General features: G+C 36.9%; 1 protein-coding gene across 1 annotated transcript in view; it reads left to right on the top strand.

The window, feature by feature from the left end:
• The window catches only part of C13H2orf73 (chromosome 13 C2orf73 homolog), a 30704-nt gene that overhangs the window by 1741 nt on the left and 6131 nt on the right, over window positions 1-22832 (top strand). The window contains exons 2-3 of the mRNA XM_077958769.1: window positions 538-742; window positions 9421-9574. Coding sequence (XP_077814895.1) covers window positions 538-742; window positions 9421-9574 — 359 coding nt within the window. The remainder of the gene's footprint in view (window positions 1-537; window positions 743-9420; window positions 9575-22832) is intronic.

The following is a 22832-nucleotide window of genomic DNA, read 5'->3' as shown; positions in this document are numbered from 1 at the left end:
ATTTATTTTGACTGCCATATAGTGTTCTTTTCTTGAAAAGATAATAATGGTGCTCCTTTGGTAGCTTTAAGTTTGCCAGACAAGCTTTTGAAAATTAACTGGTGTATTTCCTTGTCCAGATAGCTGTTTACTAGGTCAAGGGGGGAATAAAGCCATTCTCTTGGTAATAAAACTTTTAAAGAAGATGAGTTAAGTATATAGGATGTAACTTGTCCACACGCGTAAGTACTGCAAACATGATTTGGAAGCATAATCCAATCACTACTCTCTCTTTACTCCAAGCAAATGAGAGGTGGTGCACTGCACTGGTATATTATAATGAGTAATCATTATTAACACAAATCCCTTTATCGCTTATATGATTTAGAATTAGAAAATGGCCTCCTACATTTTAATAGCACAAACCCTTTTAACTATTAATACAGCCTAAATTGTCTTGACTGATGTTTGTAATATATTTAAATCTTATTTTATGTAATTTTCACTCAATATTTTAATGGTTACTTGGGTAAATGATTTACTATTTGTGTTTTTCAGACAGCATAAAATAGAGGATGCTGCTATAGCATATGTAACTGAAAATGAAGAAATTAAACAAAAAAAACCTGGAAAAAGCATGCAACATTCAAAACCACATGTCGGAAGAGGACGTATATATTATGCTAAATTCATTAACACAAATGCAAGAACATACAATGAACCAGTTCCCTACATAGATCCCAAAAAAGGGCCAGAAATACAGGTTGGACAGATGTTCATTGTATACAAATAGAGATTTAGATTCAGACGCTGTTTTGCAGAATAATTTGGTCACACTATAAAGGATGAGACACATCTCAGAGTAGTACCTATCATAATGCAATAGTTAAAAGCAGTAACCTGGAACTATTTTGGCACATGACTTTTACATATAAACAATACAGATACAGGGAGGGAATCTAAGTATTGTTTCCCTAGATTGGCTCAGATTATCGCCACGAAGTAGTGCTTTGGGGTTACTAAAGAAATTTCAGGTATATATTGTATTTACAACATATATTCTAATATAAAAATGTCCCATGATACTCAGTAATTCACATACCTTCTGTAAAATAATAATCATTTATTGAAAGCATATGAAGTTCTAAGAATGAGCTAAGTGTTTTATATAAATTATATTCTTTAATCTCTACAACAATTTTTACGAAGTCTTATTGGAAATAGTTTACAGATAGCACATATTCCGATGAGGTTAATTAACATATCTGAGATTAAGTAATAAGCAAATGTCACAGTCATATTTCTGACCCAGGGCTATTGGTTTAGCCAAACCACACTTCATTGACTGTACCATGCTAAAAATATTCCCTTATCTTTTTTATAAAGTCAGGTTTGTTGCAGTATAATTTATTGTATTAGTTTCCTATTGCTCATCTTACAAATTTTCACAAACTTAAAAGATGGTTGAAAGCAGCACATATTTATTCTCTAGCTTAGAACTCCAAAATCCGTCTCACTGGCTGTTGCCAGGCCTAGTTCTTTCTGTAGGCTCTAAGGGTGTATCAGTTTCCTTGCCTTTCCCAGCTTCTAGTGGCTGCCCACGTTCCTTAGTTTATGGCACCTTTCTGTTCGAAGTCAGCAACACAGCATCTTCAAATCTTTCTCTGACCCACTCTCCTGACTCTGTCTTATAAGGACCCTTGTGATTAGATTGCATCCACCCAGATAATTCAGGATAATCTCCCCATCTCAAGATCCTTAATCACATCTGCAAAGTCCCTTTGCCATGCAAGATAGCATTCACAGATTTGGGGATTAAAACATGAACAATCTTTAGGGGCAGAGGGAGGGAACATTATTATACCTACCCTTACACAGTAAATTAGTTACCCTTGTAGTGTATAATTCTCTGAATTTTGGTAAAAGTGTAGTCGTGTTACTCCATCACAGTCAAGCCATGAATCATTTCCATCACCCTCAAAGGATCCCCTATGCCCTTTTGTGGTAATCCCCTTCCTGTACTCAAACAGCCACTGATCTGTTTTCCATAGTTTTGCCCTTTCCAGAAAGTCACGTTAATGGAATTATACAGTATGTAGCTTATTGAACCAGTCTTTCAGAATAAAGCACTTGGGATTTGTCCATGTTGCTGCAGCATGTCACTAGTTCATTCCATTTTGTTGCTGCAACACACTTGCCATGTGACTTTGGGCAAGTCATGCTAAGCTTCCATTTCCTAATTTATATAATAAGGATAGTAGTTGTCCCTCATGGGGCTTTTGTGAGAATTAAAATATTTTTGTCAGTTATTGTTCTAGACACTAGAGATACAGCAGTGAACAAAGTAAATGGGGAAAAACTCCTGTCCTTACATAGCTTGCATTTTAGTGAGGGAAAAGATAAAACAAGTAAGCTGTATTCGAATGTTATATGGTAGTAAGGGCGGCATGCAAGGCAGGATAAGGAAGGCTGCAGGCAGAGCTGCAATTTTAAATTGGTGGTCAGAGAAGGCTTCACTGAGCGACATTTGAGTGAAGACCTGAGGGAGAGTGAGGAAGTAAGCATGTAGGAACCTGGCAGAAGAGCATTCATAATGCACAAAGGAAGCACTCACTAGACATTAGCTCTTAGTAGCAGCAGAATCCTAGTCTACTGCTCTTTGCAGTGATGGGGACTCATTTGCAGCTGAGAGCAGGATTCTATGAGAGAAGACCTAGTACAGTGCTGGGCCAGGCAAGTGTTCAACAGATGGGATTCAAAATATGTCACAGCAAAGGTAATAATTTCTCATGTAGGTTTTTTCCAGCATATTTGGAAAAGGAAATGTGTACCATCTAAATGGTCTCAGATCACTGTGCCAATGTCCGCCTCCTCCTACTCCACTTCTTTCCTCATCTCTCTGTGTGTTAGGTATAGTGATTTAACATTTAGATGGAGATTGCTTTTTGTGAGCTTTCTTCATACTGATAACATCTGTTCTTGTCATAGACAGCACACCATGGTGTGAATGTGAGATCTTCTTGGGGCAGGAATTCCTGTGGTTAAATGTACTTTAATGTCATGAACTAAACCCTTTTAAGAGCCATATTGAGAGTACTTCATTTTGTACACTTGCTTATGCTCTCGTACCAATTATTTCAGATTTTAAAGAAATCAATTGTTATTGTTAGACCAGACCTACACCAGGGAAATTAATTTGGTACCAAAATCCAGATTAGTGAAGTTCTTACATTTCTTGTAAAGGCTCATGAATGACTCTGAGCTCTAGTTCAGGGTTGAATTTAAAACTGTTCACTGAACTCATCCTTACATTGGCAGTACTAAGAAAAAGAAGCTGGTTTGAGAATAGAAATATGAAACATAAAAGTTTAAAAACTTAATCCCAACTAATTTTCTCTTACTTCTTACTCTATTGGTATGTTGGAAAAAAAATGAACAAAGGTGTTAAGAGCTACTATCCGCAAGACTAGGTGACAGAGCAGTAGTAGAATCATTATTAGTGCTGAACCTTTAGGAGATGGTGAAAGTGAGTTTGAGATGAAGAGCTCAAAGGGAAGCTGTCAGTGAATACTAATGAGGAGAGTTACAGAGAAAGACTGAAGATATCACTGAGTTACAAGCATGTCTGATTTGGGTGTGGCAGGAAGGGAAAGTTTATATTTTAAAAACATAGCCTGGGCAACATGGTGAGACTGCATTTATTCAAAAAAAAATTTTTTTAAATAGCTGGGTGTAATGGTGTATGCCTGTGGTCCCAGCTACTTGAGAGGCTGAGGCAGGAAGATTGCTTCCACCTGGGAGGTCAAGGCTGCAGTGAGCTGTTTTCACGCCATTGCACTCCAGCCTGAGTGACCAAGTGAGACCCTGTCTCAAAAAGAAAGAAAATAGGCTGGGCACAGTGGCTCACACCTGTGATCCCAACACTTTGGAAGGCCAACGCAGGAGGATAACTTGTGCCCAGGGGTTTGAAATCTGCCTGGGCAACATAGTGAGACCCATCTCTACAAAAATAAATAAATAGCCAGGTGTGGTAGCAAGCCTCCGTAGTCCCCGCTACTTAGGAGGCTGAGGCAGGAGGATGGCTTGAGCTCAGGAGTTCAAGGCTGCAGTGAGCAATGATCGTGCCACTGCACTCCAGCCTGAGCAACAAAGCAAGACCCTATCTCTAAAAACAAATTTTAAAATAATAAAATAAAAAACAAAAACAACAATGAACCTTAAATCTACTCATTTCTAAGTATCCAAGGATTAATAAAGAACATATATTTCACATATTTGTAAACTGTTCCTTTAGGATGACAGGTTTCTTTTTAAAGGTCAGCTTGGTTAAGAAAAAAACTGGTTGACGGTAATGCTGTCTTTATAAGAGTAAAGAATATAAACTTGCCTAAATATTTTAAATGACACCTGTTGTTTTATGTGTTTTGCTAAGAGACTATCTTTAGGATGCAACACGAGATTGGTTGGTTTTATTTATTTACAAGATTTTTAAGATTTCGTACATTTCTACCTAGGAACATAAAATTGGGGATGCTAGAAAAAGAAAGAAGTTGTTTTAGCTCAGTCACTTCCAAAGAAAACTAGTTTGATTGTCTTGTATTTTTGGCTGGGTGCGGTGGCTCATGCCTGCTATCCCAGCACTTTGGGAGGCCGAGGTGGGCGGATCACGAGGTCAGGAGTTCGAGAGCAGCCTGGCTGGCATGGTGAAACCCCATCTCTACTAAAAATACAAAAAATCAGCTGGGCGTGGTGGTGCATGCCTGTAGTCCCAGCTATTTGTGAGGCTGAGGCAGGAGAATTGCTTGAACCTGGCAGGCAGAGGTTGCAGTGAGCCAAGATCATGCCACTGGACTCCAGCCGGGGCAACAGAATGAGACTCCGTCTCAAGAAAAAAATAAAATAAAAATGTTTTTAAATATTGGTACTTTAAAAGAGATTATACTAGGTTGGTATTTTCAAAAGTTTATTTTTCAGAGCACTGACCCTTGTCTACATGCTTGACAAAATAAATTTGCAAAGTCAAATACGTTTTGGAAAAGCTGTATTTTTATAAACCTTTCTCAGAGCTTCACAATTCACATTGGTGTATAAAGGTTCTGAGAAATCTTGTGATAAACTTATTTAACTTTGTTTTTCTCACTATTTCCCAAAGTTACTTAACTGTGGACACCTCTTTTGTATAACACCTATTAATATGCTGGAGAACTAGTGTTCCACAGAACACAATTTTCGAATTTTTTTATGGGGGGGTACATCATGAACTGCTTAAAAACATTTTTTTAAGCACTCATAACATCTATAGCAAAATAGAGGTGAATTTAGGTACAGTGTAACCAATGTGACCTTAGCTGCCCTAGTGTCTGTGATAGTACTTCAATTTTTTAAAGCCACTGAGCTCTACCAACAAAATGTGATTGTTTATGTGTAGGTTTTGTCAAAAGCCCACATTTCCTTGGGAATCCACAAAGTATGATTTTATGTTCCACAGATGACCACCACCAGCCATCTTGGCTAGGCCACTGTGGCTGTGGAGCTTGGCTTATGACCTCTTACATTCGCTTAACTGGTTTCTCTAAGATACTTCACTTGCTTTTACTACTTCTCCTCTGAGGATTCTCCCTTAATTTCCCAAAGAATGGAAAATAGGTAATCTTTACTAGAACATCTCTGAAAGCTTAGGGGTACTAGGAGTATAACATAGAGACTGCCTTGCACTGGCTTCCAAATGTGACTAAGGGACCCACAGTGCAACAGCTACTGGCCTTCCCAGAGCTGCGGGTTAGAAGAAGCCCCGTCATCAGGAATCTCCAGGCACCTCCTGACCATGGAGCCCAGTGACTATCATCCTGGGGCAGGAAAGAAGACAGGCCTTAGACTGGGAGGGATAACTCCTCTCTGGGTCCAAAGTTTGAGTTAAGCAAAATCCCCTCAACAATCTGCAAGATACGGTCTGTTGCTCAGCGCCTAGACAGAGCCATCACGCTAGGTAACTTCCCAGCTTATTTTGTCATAAGTAACTGTGTTAACCCCCCACAATCCAATATAAGTGATGGTACACAGAGCAGTAAATTTTGTGTTAGTCTTTCCTTTCAGTATGAGATAAAGATAAAAACGAGCCTCCATCTATCTCTTTCCTTAATCTCATAATCTTTTATGAGTAAATGCTTGGACCAAAAAGGCACGCACATGTTACATGGGCACGTACGCACTCTTACTCTTCCAGGAACAAACCCAACTTTTTAGGCATAAGGAAGACTATCCAGAAACATGAAAGATAACCTTTTTTTTGGACTGTAAGATTTCACTCAGCTAAAGTGAAGATGCATCCAATTTATAACACTCATCAGAACACTTTCACAAACTGCAGAGTCTTAAAGTCACCAGTCACATTTTAGCAAAAACTGTTCTCTATTTCCTTTATATTTGTGAAACAAAGACCATTTTGGCAAAATTCTCAGTTTAAAAGAAGTTTGCTCAAAAGATGAAATTATCTCTCTGCCTTAAGGGTAACTTTGCATTACACTTTTAAGAAAAAATTATAGCCAGGCATGGTGGCTTATGTCTATAGTCCCTGCTACTCAGGAGGCTAAGGTGGGAGGATCACCAGAGTCCGGGAGTTTGAGGCTGCAGTGAGTTGTAATCGCACCACTACACTCCAGCTTGGGTGATGGAGGGAGACCCTGTCTCAAAAAAAATAATAACAAATAATAATAATTAAAGCCCATCAGCCATTTCCTAGTGGTTTGCTCCTCCCAGAGTCATTTTTCCAGTAACTTGAATATTAGCAAAATAAGTTTTTGATCAACAAAAGTAGATGATATAAAGTGTTTGTGCATGCTTTACAATCTTATCATAGAAGAACTTTCTCAGGATACTTGCTGCTATGGTTTGAATGTTTGTCCCCTCCAAACTCATGTTGAAAGGTAATTTCCATTGTAACTGTATTAAAAGGTGGGACTCTTTAAGAGGCGATTAGGTCATGAAAGCTTCACCCTCACAAGTGAAATGAATGCCATGATAAAAGGGCAAGTTTGGTCCCCTCTTGCCCTCTTTTTGCCCTTCTGCTTTCCACCATGTGAGGATGCAGTGTTCAAGGTGCCATCCTAGAATCATAATAACCAAACCTGCCAGTGGCTTGATGTTAGACTTCCTAGCCTCCAGAACTGTGAGCCAGTAAATTTCTGATCCTTGTAAATTACCCAGTCTAAGGTATTCTGTTATAGCAGCACAAAACAGACTAAGACATGCACTTTGAGCCTCTATTTTCACTTCTTCAATAATTTAATGTGGTTTGTGCTTACCTGGTTTTGCATTCCACAGCCGGTTTGATACAGCAGTGCAGCACAGAAATTAGAGGTGTGCACAAAGAGTTGGGGGTTTGAATTGTGGCAGTGCAGCAGTCTGCTAGTGATATACCTTGGGGAAGTTACTTAATCTCCTGGCAGTTTTCTCATCTGTAAAGTGGGTGTGCCTGCCTCATAGAATTGTGATGAGCATTAGACAAGACCTATAAATCCTAGACCTTGGGGCATAATAAGCACTATTATAACTGTGAAGTGGAGTGGAGAAGAGCTGCCAGAAGCAGGCGCTCTGACAACAGTAGGATGTGACTATTTTCAGCCAGATAGTGAGAAGACACCATCTGTTTAGTAATCTGTTCTAGAATTTTCCTAGGATCTACATCAAGTAGTCTTGATTTTTAAAATTCACCTTTTAGCCCATTCTGAAAAATGAAGCATTAGCCAATCTATTCTCCAAAATGCACTAGTTCCTAAATTTCTGTGATCTCTGCAGAAATTCCCCTAGTTACAATTACCAGTTATTCCATTACTCCTGCTTACAATTTGTCATTGGCCAAAAAACTGGCACTCTTATAAACTGACAAAGTGAAGTCCAACTCTCTCATCAGCTCTTCAGGGCTTAGTTCTTTGGTACATGTTCATCCCATCTTTTACAAGTTAACCATAATTTTCCTTAACAACCTCAAGTTGAGTCGTTCTGGCTTTCCTGAACAAGATTCTTCTCTCCAAATGGTTAGCTGGAACACAAAAGATAACCTTTTTGGGGGCTGTAGGATTTCACTCAGCTATGAACAATTTTTCTAGAAAACCTTATTTTTGCTGCCTTTGACAATTGTATAAATTATAAATTTATACAACTGTACAAATTTATAAATTTCTTCCAAGTTTCTTGACAATCTTCTGACAAGCTGACTCCATTAATTATTTTTTAAATCGAATGTTGTATATGTCTTTTATACGTGCCTGTCTTTTTAGAAACTAAGCTCATTTGAGAGCTGACTCCCTATGCAGCCACACAGGCTTTTTTTTTTTTTTTTTTTTAAAGAAACATCTCCCTTTTTGCATCAATGTAGCCCCAATTGTATTGTCAGAATTTTACCTATTAGAATTGCATATTCATCCCCCTTGAATCATAGTTTAGAAGTCTTTGGCTATGGAATCATAGTTGATTTTTTAAAAGGCAGACTTGCTTCCTTATAGCCCATGGTAGGTGTTTGATTATACCGAAAGTTACTTTCATACCCTAATTGTATTCCGGGAACTCCTAAGTGTCATGGGTTTCTCAAGGGTTTTCTTACTACCACCTAACAACCAGTTTTAAAGTTTTGGTCAGAATTAAGTTGACTAATAGTTCCCCTCTGTACTCTCTGAACTTCCAAGAAATCAAATTGTCATACAGGCTAATGAAGAATCTTTCAGTTTTCCCTTTCTTGTATACTTAGGTTTTAGTACTAAAATTCAGTAACATTGGAGAGATTTCCCCTTAAAACAAAGTTTATCAAACTGAGTCATTAGTGAACCATAAATCATTGAGTTGCAGTCAGCAATGTGAAATGAAATAGGAAAGCAATAAAATAGAAGAGAAAAATAGCTGAGCACACTGCATATATTAAGAATAAGTATTTTGTGAAACTTTTGTTTCAGTTTTATGTATGTGTAGCATTGTGCGCTCTTGTATGACATAAAATGTATTTCATGGTACAGGTTAGGGACTAAAAACTCTAAAAACCACCATTTTTAGATGATAATACATTATTTGTATTGTCATAATGAAAAGTTTAGAACATAATTTTTTAGAATATTTAAATATATACATACATGTGTACATATATAACAAAATTGTAGTACAAAACAAATACAGCTATTTTGTTGACTTTTACCATTTTATTTGTTGATGGAAGGTAGCTTAAGAATTTAGCAGCTGTATTTTAGCTAAAAATACGTGACAACTCATTTTTCAGTGCCTTCAAAGAAATACATTTTTTTGTGAAAAGATATTTCTAGATTTCAGAATTCCACATTAGTACCAGGATATCCACTAACTTATTAAAGTGAATTACTGAATATCCATAGACATCAAGCAATAAATGAAAATGCCCTACAGTATCCAATATTGTGTTTCCAATTATTTTCTATGAAGGGTGACTGGTGGTCACATGGTAAAGCACTGGAACCTGTCTTCCTACCACCTTATGACTCTAAGAGTACCCAGAGGAGTGACTTCCAAAAACCAGCATGTCCACTGGTTTTGCCAGTCAAACACAGCAAGATGCAAAAGCCTTCTTGTGGAATAGGTAAGGTTTTGCAGTGGCAAAAACCTTTTTTGTTATCTCAAATTATTGCTGTCAAAACTAAGATGTATTAGATGTCCTGACACCTCCTGAAAAAGTTACTTCTTTACAGAAGTTGGAAATATACACACAGCAAGTGCAGCCCTTGGGAAGTTATTTCTTCCTAGTGGACAGTTCCGTCTCCAAATAGTTAATGTGACAGAATGAAAATTGTAGTGATCATTAATAACATCAGCCTCAAAGTCAGAAACTTAGTAGCATTCTGCTGGTTGTTGCCACCACATTTTAATAGTTATAACTATTGTCACTTCAAAGAAGGTAGTTGGTGAAGGGGGCTATTAGATAATCTGTAACAGTGACCTGTCATTTAGAAATATAATAAAGTTTCCACTTCTGGTTCAGGATAGTAGACTGAGCACACATACCTAAGTTCCCTGCCTTCCAAGACCCTATTACTATAAATAGTAACAAAGCAATAAACTCCTAAGGGTGAAGATAATAGAAGGAAGAACTTCCTGGAATGTAGAAAAGACTAGAAGCCTACTGACAGATAAAAGAGAATAAAGAAGCAATAGCTAGAAGGAGATGCGCAAAGAAGAGACAATCTGCCTGGCCAAAGCTCTGACTGAGCTACATGCCGAGCCAGCAGGCATAGTGGAAAGCAAAAATGAAAAGCGAGTAGGAGACAGAGAGTTACTTCAAAGCCTGTCCCTTAAATAAAGGCTCCAGTCATGAGCACTCCATCCTATCCCAATATTAAGACTACTAGAGTGCAGCATCTTAGCCAGATGTCAACTACCACACCAGTTATTTCAGTAAATCAAGCTGATCCCCCATCCCCTTCTTATGAATGGACAACCAAAGATTAGAATTATGCCAATTAAAAAAAAAGATTTGGAGGATAAAGGCAGGGAAATATCACAGAGCATGAAACAACAAAACAGAGGCTTCGAAAATGAGAAGGAAAGCAAAACAGAGGATCTGTTTGGGAAATCCAACTTTTCTGGAGCTCCAGAAGATAGAGGAGTAAAAATGAAGGTAGATAATTAGCCAAACATAACATTTCTTGAGCACATACTATTTGCCAGGCACTTTATGGAGCTTTCTGAATAGTAACTCATTTAATTCCCACATGAACTCTATGCAACATAATAGTGTAGTAATACTGTTAATATTCTTATTTTTCAGATAAGAAAGTGTAGGGAGGCGAAATTTTACCTCTACCCTCTTAGTGTTTTTGGCTGGGCTTGAGAATTAAATTGACACAAAGATCAACAGGAGAAAAGCATACAAATTTATTTAATACAAGTTTTACATAGCAGGGGAGCCTTCGTACGGAAATGAAGACCCAAAGACACAGAAACAACACATATACTAAATTGGACAAAGAGTAGAAAATTATAAAAATGGGACAAGGCAAAGGACTTTGGGCTAGGGTAATTGGGTAGAGAAGTGACTAGGAAGATAAGCGTGAGTTGAACAGGTTTATTTGTCTAGATTTCCCCTCACCTCAAATTCCTGTGCTTGATGATGAGAATGATGCTTTCCTTCTGGTGTAGGAGGATATCTTTTACACAGGAATTTTATCTCCTGCTTTTGGGAAAGAGAAGGAAGGTCAGACTGTTTTTCTTGCATCTGCTGTTTTTCAAGTGCCTTTAACTCAATACAGTCAATATGCCAGAGTGGCATTTTAGAGTGGCATGTTCTGAACTCCTTTGGAAGCAAGCATGGAGTTGAAATAACGTGCCCAAGGCTACACAGTGAGTAATTGGCACTTGCACCCAGCTAACCTGACTCCAGTACATATACTTTTAACCAGTACTGTACAGTACTCTACACAACCTCTAAAATAGTAAGAAAGTTTCCCTACATAAAATGCATTAAAAGGGTCTACCGAGTGCTTCTAAGTATGAAGGGGTAAAAGATGCATATCATTACAAAATTGCAACAGAAGATTCTAAAAGTTTCCATAAAGGGACAGAAAAATAAGCCACCATCTAAGAAGTAAGTATCAACATGGAATCAGGCAGCACTGATGCAAGAGTACAATGGAGTTAATATCTTCAAAGTTCTCAGGGGAAATACTTTTTGACCTAGAAAAGGGAATTTATTTGGCATGGATACTAAACCATTTTTTTTCAAGTGGCACTGGGCATTACACCCACTGAGAAGGACATGAAGTCCTGGCATAACCTTTGACCCTTAAATGAACAAGATGTATGTAATTATGTAATACTATGCATGCTGTTTAGTAGTTTTCAACTTTTAGGCTCAATCTATAGACACAAGTTTAAATATGGTTACAGAACAGAATGTATCTTAGCATCTTTAATAAGAAAAGTCAGTGCACAACGATAGAAGATGAGAAGTAGAAGAGAAGAAGGGTGCTAACATCATTATTTGTGATATAGGTAATCAAGAGATACTATCCAGTGGGGGTGAAACAAGGAATAGATGTTTAAGGTGAAACGTCAAAGGAACCAGTCTAAAAACCAAATTTCTCTAACCCTGGCTTCTTTACTGAGCTTCAAGTTCAGATACCCAAACACCTACTTAACATCTCCTCTTGGATAGCTAGTCACCTTCTCAAACTTGATATGGCTGGAATAGAATGCTTCATGTCTCCCATCCAAACTTACCCCGACGAGTCTTCTCCATCTCAGTGAATGCCACCTCCACTCTCCCACCAGGTGCTCATGTTTTGATAAGCTAGAAGGCATTCTAAAACTCTCTCCTTTTGCTCCCTGCCCCTACATTCAATCCATCAGCAAATCGTGACACCTCTATCTCCAAAACAGACCCCAAATCTACGCCTTTCCATCTTCACTGTAAGCAATGCAGTATAGCCGCTATTACCCTGCTTGCTTTCTTCCTCCTCTTTGTTTTCTGCAGCATTGTCAAAGGATCTTTAAAAAAAAAAAATGATATTCTCCTCCTTTAGATTCTCCAGTTACTTCTGTTCACAGAATAAATTTCAAATTCCTCGGTATGGCCTACACGGCCCTTTTTGATCTGTCAAATTTACCTGCATTATCTTCTATTGCTCATGTGAGGATTTAGAGGCACAGAATATAACTCAGACCAAGGAGGTAGAGACACTCTCTGAAAGTCAAGCTTGTTTCCAAACCAGATTTATGTCTATGTACTTGTTACTATATTTCCATATTCTAATTACATATTCTTGTGAATTAAAATCTGAGTAAGAAAACAGTTGTTTCTATAAAACATTCAAAGTTGAATGTGCAGGCTTGATAAAAGGTCAATTGCTAACTTTTAAAAATGCTAATTAGGTATAGGCAAAATAACAAAGAGGAGTTGGACTGAATTTTTTAAATCTTGAAGGATTCTGCATTCATTTTGCTTGAAATGTGTCTTTACGTTTCATTCTATGTCAAAGAAATAGAAACTGGACGTGATGCATTAGAAGCATGGTTTGCACAAGAAACACAAAGTGGAATTCCAATCAGTGGACACCTCCTCAAAGACAATGGCTTGGCATGCCAATAAAAATTTGATGAACTGGTTAAAATATGTATCTACATATGGCATATGATTTTTTTTTTTTTTTTTAGTAGAGACGGGGTTTCACCGTGTTAGCCAGGATGGTCTCGATCTCCTGACCTCGTGATCCACCCGTCTCGGCCTCCCAAAGTGCTGGGATTACAGGCTTGAGCCACCGCGCCCGGCCGGCATATGATTTTTTGCTTTAACTTTCTTTGGTAGCCAACCAGTCCTTTGCATATAAGGAGCAGTTATGGTACTTTCCTACTCAAATTGAAGGGATGTAGAAGAGTGGTGAAAGATGATACTGGAGAGATGGGCTTTGTTCTGGGTTCATAAGGCAGGGCTCAGTCATTTCATAAGGGATCCCCCAAAATCAGGGTCTGTAGATCTACTTAATTTGCCCAGAGACAAATCCTCCAAATCTCTGCCTAGGATGGAGGACAGAAGATCCAGGAGTCCCTTAAAAGCAGTCCTCTGCAACATCACCTTGTCCCCCTGTCCCACGCTCCCTGCCTCAGAGGCATCTGAGGCCTCCCGATTCCGGGGCACTCCTAGAATGCTGTGGCATGAATTGGCTTAATTTTTACCCCACCCTCTTCCTCATAGCACTTAACTTCCAGTTTTCTGTAGTTTACTTGAGTCTATTGCTACTTATCCATCTGTTTTCCAGCTTCCAAATTTGTTAACATCTTCACTCCCATTTAGTTTTTTCCTTACGAATGTAAGCCCTCTTAAATTTCTGTAGTGTGATTGTACTGGGGCTTGGAGAAGGAATGGGGGAAATGCTTGCTGAATTTGCCATGTTTAACTGGAAATCACGGCAACTTGATTTCTATCAACACTCCTTTTATAATATTGGTTCAGTATTAAACTTAGTACTGTGTGAACCTGAACCCATTAAATTTAATCATCCTGTTTTGCTCAATTTATGAAGTGAGAATAATTCCTACTTTGCAGGATTGTTGTGAGAAACAACAATGTAAAGTGCCTAACACAGTGTTTGCTACATAGTAGACAATAAATGGTAACTGCTTCTATTATCAATAATTGCATTGTACTACGTTGTGCGTTGAGTTGAAATTTAGCTTGAGAATCTGGCATGGTTCTCTCTCTGTTCTTTTATTGGTATTTCTTTTTCTCTCTCTGTTCTTTTGTTGGCATTTCTCATTGCCAAGTTAATTATTGTATCCTAGCGTCTAGAACAATGCCCAGATTCAATAAATATTAGCTAAATGATAATTATACATTCTTCAATAAAGTCATAATATAAAGTAACGTATACTACATAATATAGGCCTGCAATTTATTCATATTTTAGGTATTTGGATATTAGATGAAAATGATTTTTAAAAAAGAAAATGTTTTAATGTGACATTTAAAAATAATCTATATGTGCCAGATTTTTAACTATAAGCATATGAACATAGAAAAATGTGCATATAAACATGCACTAATACCAATTAAAAGTCATCTCATAGTCATTCTGTTCCATCAGCCCACTTAATTACGCCTGGACTTTGGCATTTCAGCAATGTTATCTTGTGCCGATAATTCAAAGCGCCCTTTATGTCTTCTACCACACACAATTTCCTGGCTGCCATCCACAGTCAGTTAACAAATGGCTATGCTCCATCATATTTGAGCGCCTGTAAGAGTAAGTGTTCACATTTGGTTTTATATAATAAAACTTTATAAATTGGAAAGCCTAATCTGTGAATGGGGTATTTCGTACCTAAATAAAACCTTGCTGATTATCAACAACTTGATATTTCAATGTTCTTTTGAATTGCAAATTCACATATAGTGGTAAAATTCATTTTCTAAAATAGGTTTTAGTTTGTGTTGCTTCTTTTGCACCAAAATGTAACATAACGATTTTTTTGCTACAGTTATGCTGGTTTTTTCTTTTTACTGTATTTTGAAAATCTATACTATTATTTTTATATTAATAGTCTTTTTATATAAGATCAGAATACTGAGAAGAGTGGGATTTAAGAGGAAAATATTACTGATGAATGATCTTTAAGCAGACACAAAGAGTTAAGAAAAGAACATTTCTCAAAGTAAAACTGTTAAGTTCTCACCAATATAAGAAGCAAATTGTATGTTTGAATAAATCCTGGCTTTGTTGATAAAATATAAATGGTTAGATAGCAACTTGTTTAGAAAATTCTAATTTTAATTAGATCAACTTTCCAAGAAACAGAGAGTGGATTTCAAACATTCTTCATGGACTTTGCCTTATTTTTTGCAGTTCTCATCTAACAAGGCTTCTTTCAAGTAATTACTTTGGCTACAATTTGAATTCTTAAGTAGAGTAACCACTAAGCATCTGAATATCTTCTCTGATGTTTTCATGTTTAGATATTCCTCACTATTGTGGGCTTCTGTAAAAGTCTCATATGCTTTTATTTTATTTTATTTTATTTTATTTTATTTTATTTTATTTTATTTTTTTTGAGACGGAGTCTCGCTCTGTCGCCCAGGCTGGAGTGCAGTGGCGTGATCTTAGCTCACTGCAAGCTCCGCCTCCCGGGTTTACGCCATTCTCCTGCCTCAGCCTCCCGAGTAGCTGGGACTACAGGCGCCCGCCACCTCGCCCGGCTAGTTTTTTTGTATTTTTAGTAGAGACGGGGTTTCACCATGTTAGCCAGGATGGTCTCGATCTCCTGACCTTGTGATCCGCCCGTCTCGGCCTCCCAAAGTGCTGGGATTACAGGCTTGAGCCACCGCGCCCGGCCTTCATATGCTTTTATAAATGAACATAGTCGTTATGTCTAATTTTAATAGGTGTAATGTCTGAATAAGGAATTTCCCTCTATAACTCAGATTACTTTCTCCCCCATTTATTTCCATGAAGAAAAAAATTTTTTTTGAGACAGAGTCTCTCTCTGTAGCCCAGGCTGGAGTGCAAGTGACGTGATGTCGGCTCACTGCAACCTCTGCCTCCCAGGTTCAAGTGATTCTCCTGCCTCAGCCCCCCAAGTAGCTGGGATTACAGGCACCCACCACCATGCCCAGCTAATTTTTTAAAAATATTTTTTAGTAGAGACGGGGTTTCACCAAGTTGGCCAGGCTGCTCTTAAACTCCTGACCTCAGGTGATCCACCTATCTCAGCCTCCCAAAGTGCTGGGATTATAGGCGTGAGCCACTGTGCCCAGCCAAAGAATTACTTTTAAAGTTATTATTTGTGAGATTGTGAGAGGTTTTAGATTACTATTTAAAAGATTCATTTTAATTGATTTAACTGACTTCCTTCTGAAATATTGGTTTTAGTTATTTGCGTAACAAGCCACCTCAAATTTAATTGCTTAAAACAACAATCATGTTACTAGCTTAATGTTCTGCAATCTTGGCTGAGTTCAGCTGGGTAGTTCTTGGTCTGGTCTTGGTAATGGTCACTTGTGTGGCTGCATTCACTTGGCAGATGGACTGAGGACTGGACTCAGCTGGGATGCAGGAATGACTGGGCCTCTCCTTCTCCATGTGGTCACTCCACGTGGTTTCTCCAGCAGGGTAGCTGGACTTCTTACTCCCAAGAATGCAAAAGCAGAAGCTGTAAGGCTTTCTTAAAGTTTATGGCTAGTATTGGCATAGTGTTACCTCTGTCATATCCTGTTCGTTAAAGCTAATCATAAGACCAGCCCACATTTATGGGGAGGGGACTATACAAGGATTTGAATACTGGAAGGCCTGATTCACTGGGACCAGCAACTTAACAGCCTACCACAATACCCTTAAACAGTTATTTAAATGAGAGTTTAGGAGTAGCCAACTCTTCACCTTTCATTGTCTGAAAATGTCTTTAAGTTACCCACACTCTTTAATGAATGAAAGCATAGCTAAATGTAGAATTCTGGGTTCACAATTAATTACCCTTTACACTTTGAAGATATTGTTCCATTGTCTCCTGGATTTTATTGTTATGTCAAGTCTGCAGGCAGTTCAAATTCTTTGAGGGTCATCTGTTTCAGTGTAAGATTTTTAATTTCAAAGAGAGCCTTTCTATATAAAAAGGTATTCATAGTTACTTATGATTTAAATATTCCAGTTTGAACATTATAAATTTTAAAAATGTTTCCTTAAGTCTTTTAAGTATTGTTTCCTTAAGTCTTTAAGTATTGTATAAAATAAGAATAGCATCTTTCACTTGTTTGACATTTAACTCAAGTTGAACAAATGAAATATATCTTAACAGTGACTCATTTATGAAACATAGTCAATTAATTTCTGTTAGCATTTTAAATTGCAAGTTTGTTGATTTAATCATGTTCTGTTTTCCAGAAGTACCATTCAAGCAGCAATCCATTATTGGGTATATACCCAAAGGAATATAAAGACACATGCATGCATATGTGTTCATTGCAGCACTGCTCAGAATAGCAAAGACATGGAATCAACCTAAATGCCCATCAACTGTAGACTGCATAAATAAAATGTGGCACATGTACACCATGGAATACTATGCAGCCATATAAAGGAAGGAGATCTAGTCCTTTGCAGGAACGTGGATGGAGCTGAAGGCCATTATTCTTAGCAAACTAATGCAGGAACAAAAAACCAAATACCACTTGTTCTTATAAGTGGGAGCTAAATGATGAAAACACATGGACACATAGAATGGAACGACAGACACTAGGGCCTATTGGATGGTGGAGGGTGGGAGGAGGGAGAGAATCAGAAAAAATAACTAATAGGTACTAGGTTTAACACCTGGGTGACGAATAATCTGTACAACAAACCCCCATGAGACAAGCTTACCTATATATAACAAATTTGCACATGTACCCCTGAACTTAAAACATTAAAAAATAATAGTTATTATATTCTGTTTTCTTCTCAAATACCTTAAACATCTTCACAAGGAAAACTTAAAGCTATGACAATCAAAACATTTCCAAATACTTAAATAATTTCTATAAATTCAATAAAATCTAATAAATCTTATAAAACCTAATAAACCTTGTGGCTACTGTGGGCTTACAACCTTTGGGGTAGCCCTGTTTCACAAGAAGAAAAAAAAAACCTAATAAATCTTGCAAAATCTTGTAAATCTAATAAATTCAGATATATTAAATATTTTAATACTGTTTATTAACTTAATCAGATTTCCCTGAAATTGACAGCACAACACTAGTATTTGATCAAAATTTTTTTGACATAGTGTACTAAATAACAAATTATAGATTTAATTTTCTTTGCTTTCTCTTCTGTATATTTGATCCCAGACCTTCCCAGAATTAAAAAGGTTTACCAACCATTTACCTTAGTAGTGTGTAAATCCCAGAATATTGGTTTTGAGTATTAATAAAGCATTATATTTGTTTTATATTTGTTTTGAAAGGAAGCTACTCTATAACCAGTGTTTACTTGTTACCCTATAAGAAAAAATGTCTGATATGCTATTTGTATTTAATCTGATCCATGGCTAGGTATCACCGTGATTATTACAGACAGTGTTAACTGACAAACAAAAATTGCATGTATCTATACAAAACGTCATTACAACATGATGTTTTGAAATATGTATACATTGTGAAATGGCTAATTAAGATGTTTGTTTCCTCACATACATTATTTTTGTGGTGAGAACACTTAAAGTCTATTATTTTAGCAGTTTTCAAGAGTACAATACATTAACTATAGTTAACATGTTGTACAGTCATCCCTCAGTATCCAGGGGACTGGTTTCAGGACCCCTATGGATACCAAAATCCACAGATGCTCAAGTTCCTTATGTAGAGTAGTGTAGTATTTGCATATAACCTATGCACATCTTCCCATATACTTTGAATCATCTCTAGATTACTTAGAATACTAAATACAATGTAAATGCCATGCAAATATTTGTTATTGTGTTTTTTATTTGTATTATTTTTGTTGTTTATTTTTCCTGTAAAGTTTCAATCCATAGTTGGTTGAGTATGTGGATACAGAACCTATGGATAGAGAGTACCACCTGTACATCATATCTTTTAAACTTATTGTTCTTCTCTAACCAAAATTTTGAATCCTTTGACCAAAAAAATCTCCCCAGTCCTGCTCCCTCCAGAGGGCTTTTATTGATGACAGATTTTGCTTTATGCAGTTCATTTACTAAAACATCAGTATAACTTAAATTCATCATACGTAGATCTCCTTGCAGTAGGTAGATGTAAACTCTGTTGTCTGAGGATTTTTCAGGTGTGGAAATTGCTGTCATATGATTTTAACCCAGTAGAAAGCATAGCATATACATCTCCAGTCTGGGGCAGCTTATTTGCCCCAACTGTCACTGTCACCGTCACCTTAGGCAGCTGTAATGTTAAACAATTGTCCCTGATTGTTTTGGATGAACACCTGGTCATGGGGTGAGGCAGGGGCAGGGTGGCGGGGGTGCATAATTCACTTTGAGGGTTCTGAGTCATGTCTATAAAGATGAACCCTGCCAGCCAGGTTAAATAATGACAGTTCTCTGAGTTGGTATTTGTGAGACACTCCAAACCCCTCCTGCTTCTTCCAGTAACTGATAGACTTCTGGTTTTCATCATAATTGCAGGGCTCTTGGTTTTCAAGGCTTCTGCAGAGGGGAGATGGGGGATGGAAACTGCATGAGTTAGAATATCATCAAACTTGCTTTTGTTATAAAGATTAAGCCATTTTTCTTGAATAAATGCTCCTTAGATTATTGCATGCCTTTGGTTAATTTCCAGAGTTCTAAAAAAGTTGATTTTGATGACTTTTGCCAGTGTATTCATTGCTTTTGTGGAGGAGCAGCTTTTTCAAAGGTCCTTACTCTGAAATTAGCACTGATGTTCTGTCCCATTAGTTTCCATGTTACAAATATCTCCTTCCAATCTGCCATCTCTATTAGCTTTGCCCATGGTGTCTTTTCATCGAGCAGTTATCCTATGTTTTTTAATATAATCAAGTTTTTACCTTATGGGTTGTGTACTGGCTATTTTAAGAAGGATTTTCCTACCCTTGCGTAACAAACGTTTTCTCCTACATTTTCTTCCCTTGATTTTATACTTTTACCTTCCATAATTAGGTCTTTAATCTTAGAGTCCACCATATGTGCACTATTAAATAGGGAATCAATTCCATTTTCCAGCATGGAGTCAACCACTTTTCTGAATACCATTTATAAAATAATCTGCACTTTTCCCATTTACTTATAGGACCTCCTTAATTTTATGTTAAGTTTCCATATATAAATGAGTTTATGTGCAAGCTCTCTGTTATGTTACTTAATTTTCAGTTCTTGGATCAGTACCAAAATATTTTAATTATATGGATTTTTATCTGGTATTAATATCTGATACGGAAAGTCTCAATTATTTACCCTTTCAGAGCTGATCTATTTATGGGATTTATTTTTCTATTTAAACATTGAAATGTATGACATTCCTCAAAATATCCAGCTAGAATTTTTATTGGGTTGTGGTGACATTATATATTAATTTAGGAAAAAGTCACCACTAAAAATACTATCATCCTATTCAAGAGCATAGAATGTCTATTCAGTTCTACTTTTAGGTCTTTAACAGAATTAAAAATTTTTCTCTACAGAGATCTTGTGAATGCTTTTTTAATTTCTAGAAACTTCAACTATATAGTTTGTTTCTACTAAGAATGTATGTTATTATTATATCTTCTATTACTATATATAATAGTTACACTATTGTAGAGAAATGCTCTTGATTTTTGATTTTTATACATTTATCCAATGTCTATTTACTTTGCCATACTCTTATTCTCATAATTGATGGACTCTTGTGGGTTTTCTACTCAGGTAATTATATCACCTACAATTACTTTTTTTTCCCCCTTTGTAATCATTACACTACTTTTTCTTTTTTATAGTATTCACCAGGATCTCCATTAATATGTTAATGGATAATACAATAGTTATCACTATTGTAAAGAAGTGCTCTTGATTTTTTATTTTTATATATTTATCCAATGTCTGTTTACTTTGCCATACTCTTATTCTCATAATTGATGGACTCTTGTGGTTTTTTATTCAGGTAATTATATCACCTACAATTACTTTTTTTCCCCCCTTTGTAATCATTATACTACTTTTTTCATTTTTATAGTATTCACCAGGGTCTCCATTAATATGTTAAACAATAGAATTTTAGTTCCGAGTTTTTCTGGGTATAATACTTAGAATTTTCTGTTCTTTAATCCTTATCTTTTTCAGGAAACAAAAATTTTTGTTATTTTCTTCCTTATATCTCAGACATCCTCTTTGATTTATTTCTAGTCTTACTTAAGTTCTTCCTCTAGTTTTTCAAAGTAGGTCTGTTTTTTGGGGAAATCATCTGAGGCCTTCCTTTCCTCCCTGTATTTTTTAAATTTTGGCTTCACAGTTAAATGAAAATTTGGTTGGATATAAAAACTCTAGGCTTAAAGTGCTTTTCCTTTTAATATTAAAAAAAATTAATTATCTTGTGTCCAATGTTGCTATTGAGAAATTTGATATTAACCTGTTGTTACTCCTTCATAATTTACCCTTTGAAAGCATTTATAATTTTTCTTTATCCCAGATGATCTTAAATTTCTCTATTAAATGTCTTAGATGCAAGTTTTTCCTTTATCTGTACACTGCAGGATTGAGAGGAGAGTGAGAAGCCCAGCTAGGGTGTAAAATTTAAGGAGGCACTCGCTCCCAGGGTCATGCAAGCGCCTCCTTAAAGTTTTGCATCCTTTGTGCCTCATTGCCTCATCTTTCTCCGGCCCCTGCTACCTGTTTGATATTTTGTGAGCTCTTTCACTCTGAGGTGTTTGATCTTTAATTCTTCGATATATATCATTATCATTTTCTCAAATATTTCCTTCCCTTCCCTCTACTTCTTCTTAGTTCTGGTGTTGATACTTCCACCTTCCATGCCTCTGAACTTTTCTTTAATATATTTCTTTATCCTTTCCTGCTGCCTTCTGGGACAGCTTCTCAGTCTGATTTTCTAGTTCATGATTCTTGTTGTTTAGACCATCTATTTTCTTGTTTCAACTGTTATATTTTTTATTTCTAATATTTTATATTATTCCTTTTTATGACCTGTTCTTGTTCATATTAACAATACCTTCTTCTGTATCTTTGAGGATATTTGTTATGCTTATTTTAAATTCTTGGTATATTGGTTCTGATAATTCTGCTTCACACAGTATATGTTTTAAAATTTTCTGTCTTTTATAGTCAAATTTATGGTAGATCATGTTCCCCTAGGGGAATCAGTAGCCCTCTGCAGGCAAAGGCTGAAGACCAGGGTCTGGTTTGTGTGCCTGCCACAAAATTTAAGGAAAGAAAATGAGGCTCAGGCTGGAGAGCTTCCGGTACCAGAAACCCTATTTTGACCATTGTTAATTACTGTCACTCTACTAGGCTGGTCCTCTAGTCAGGAATCCACCCTACCAGCCTTAAATTGTTTTTTAAAAAAGGCATCACTGAGAGAGGGCAGTATCTTGATGTTTTTAATTCACCAGCGTTAATGGTTGCTGGGGGAATGTTGGAGGAAGAAATGCCCAAGGGGGTAACATGTACCCGTTTTCATCAGCTCCTTATGCTGGAGGGACTTCTGTGCTCTTCTGATATGACTGTGTTGACAACAAATGACTAGGCTGTTGCTGCCAGTTTCTGTGGCCCTGGGCAAGCATGATCTTCCCAAGGCAATGTGAGGAAAAGTCAAGAGCAGATTTTAAAAGCTCTCCCCCAACCTATTCTCTCTTGGCTACATCTGACCTTCCTACCCTCCAGCCCAAACTGCAACT

The sequence above is a fragment of the Macaca mulatta genome, chromosome 13 (genome assembly GCF_049350105.2).
Source record: "Macaca mulatta isolate MMU2019108-1 chromosome 13, T2T-MMU8v2.0, whole genome shotgun sequence".
Taxonomy (NCBI): Eukaryota; Metazoa; Chordata; class Mammalia; order Primates; family Cercopithecidae; genus Macaca; species Macaca mulatta.
The sequence above is the reverse complement of the archived record's forward strand: the minus strand, read 5'-3'. Positions and strand labels throughout refer to the sequence as shown.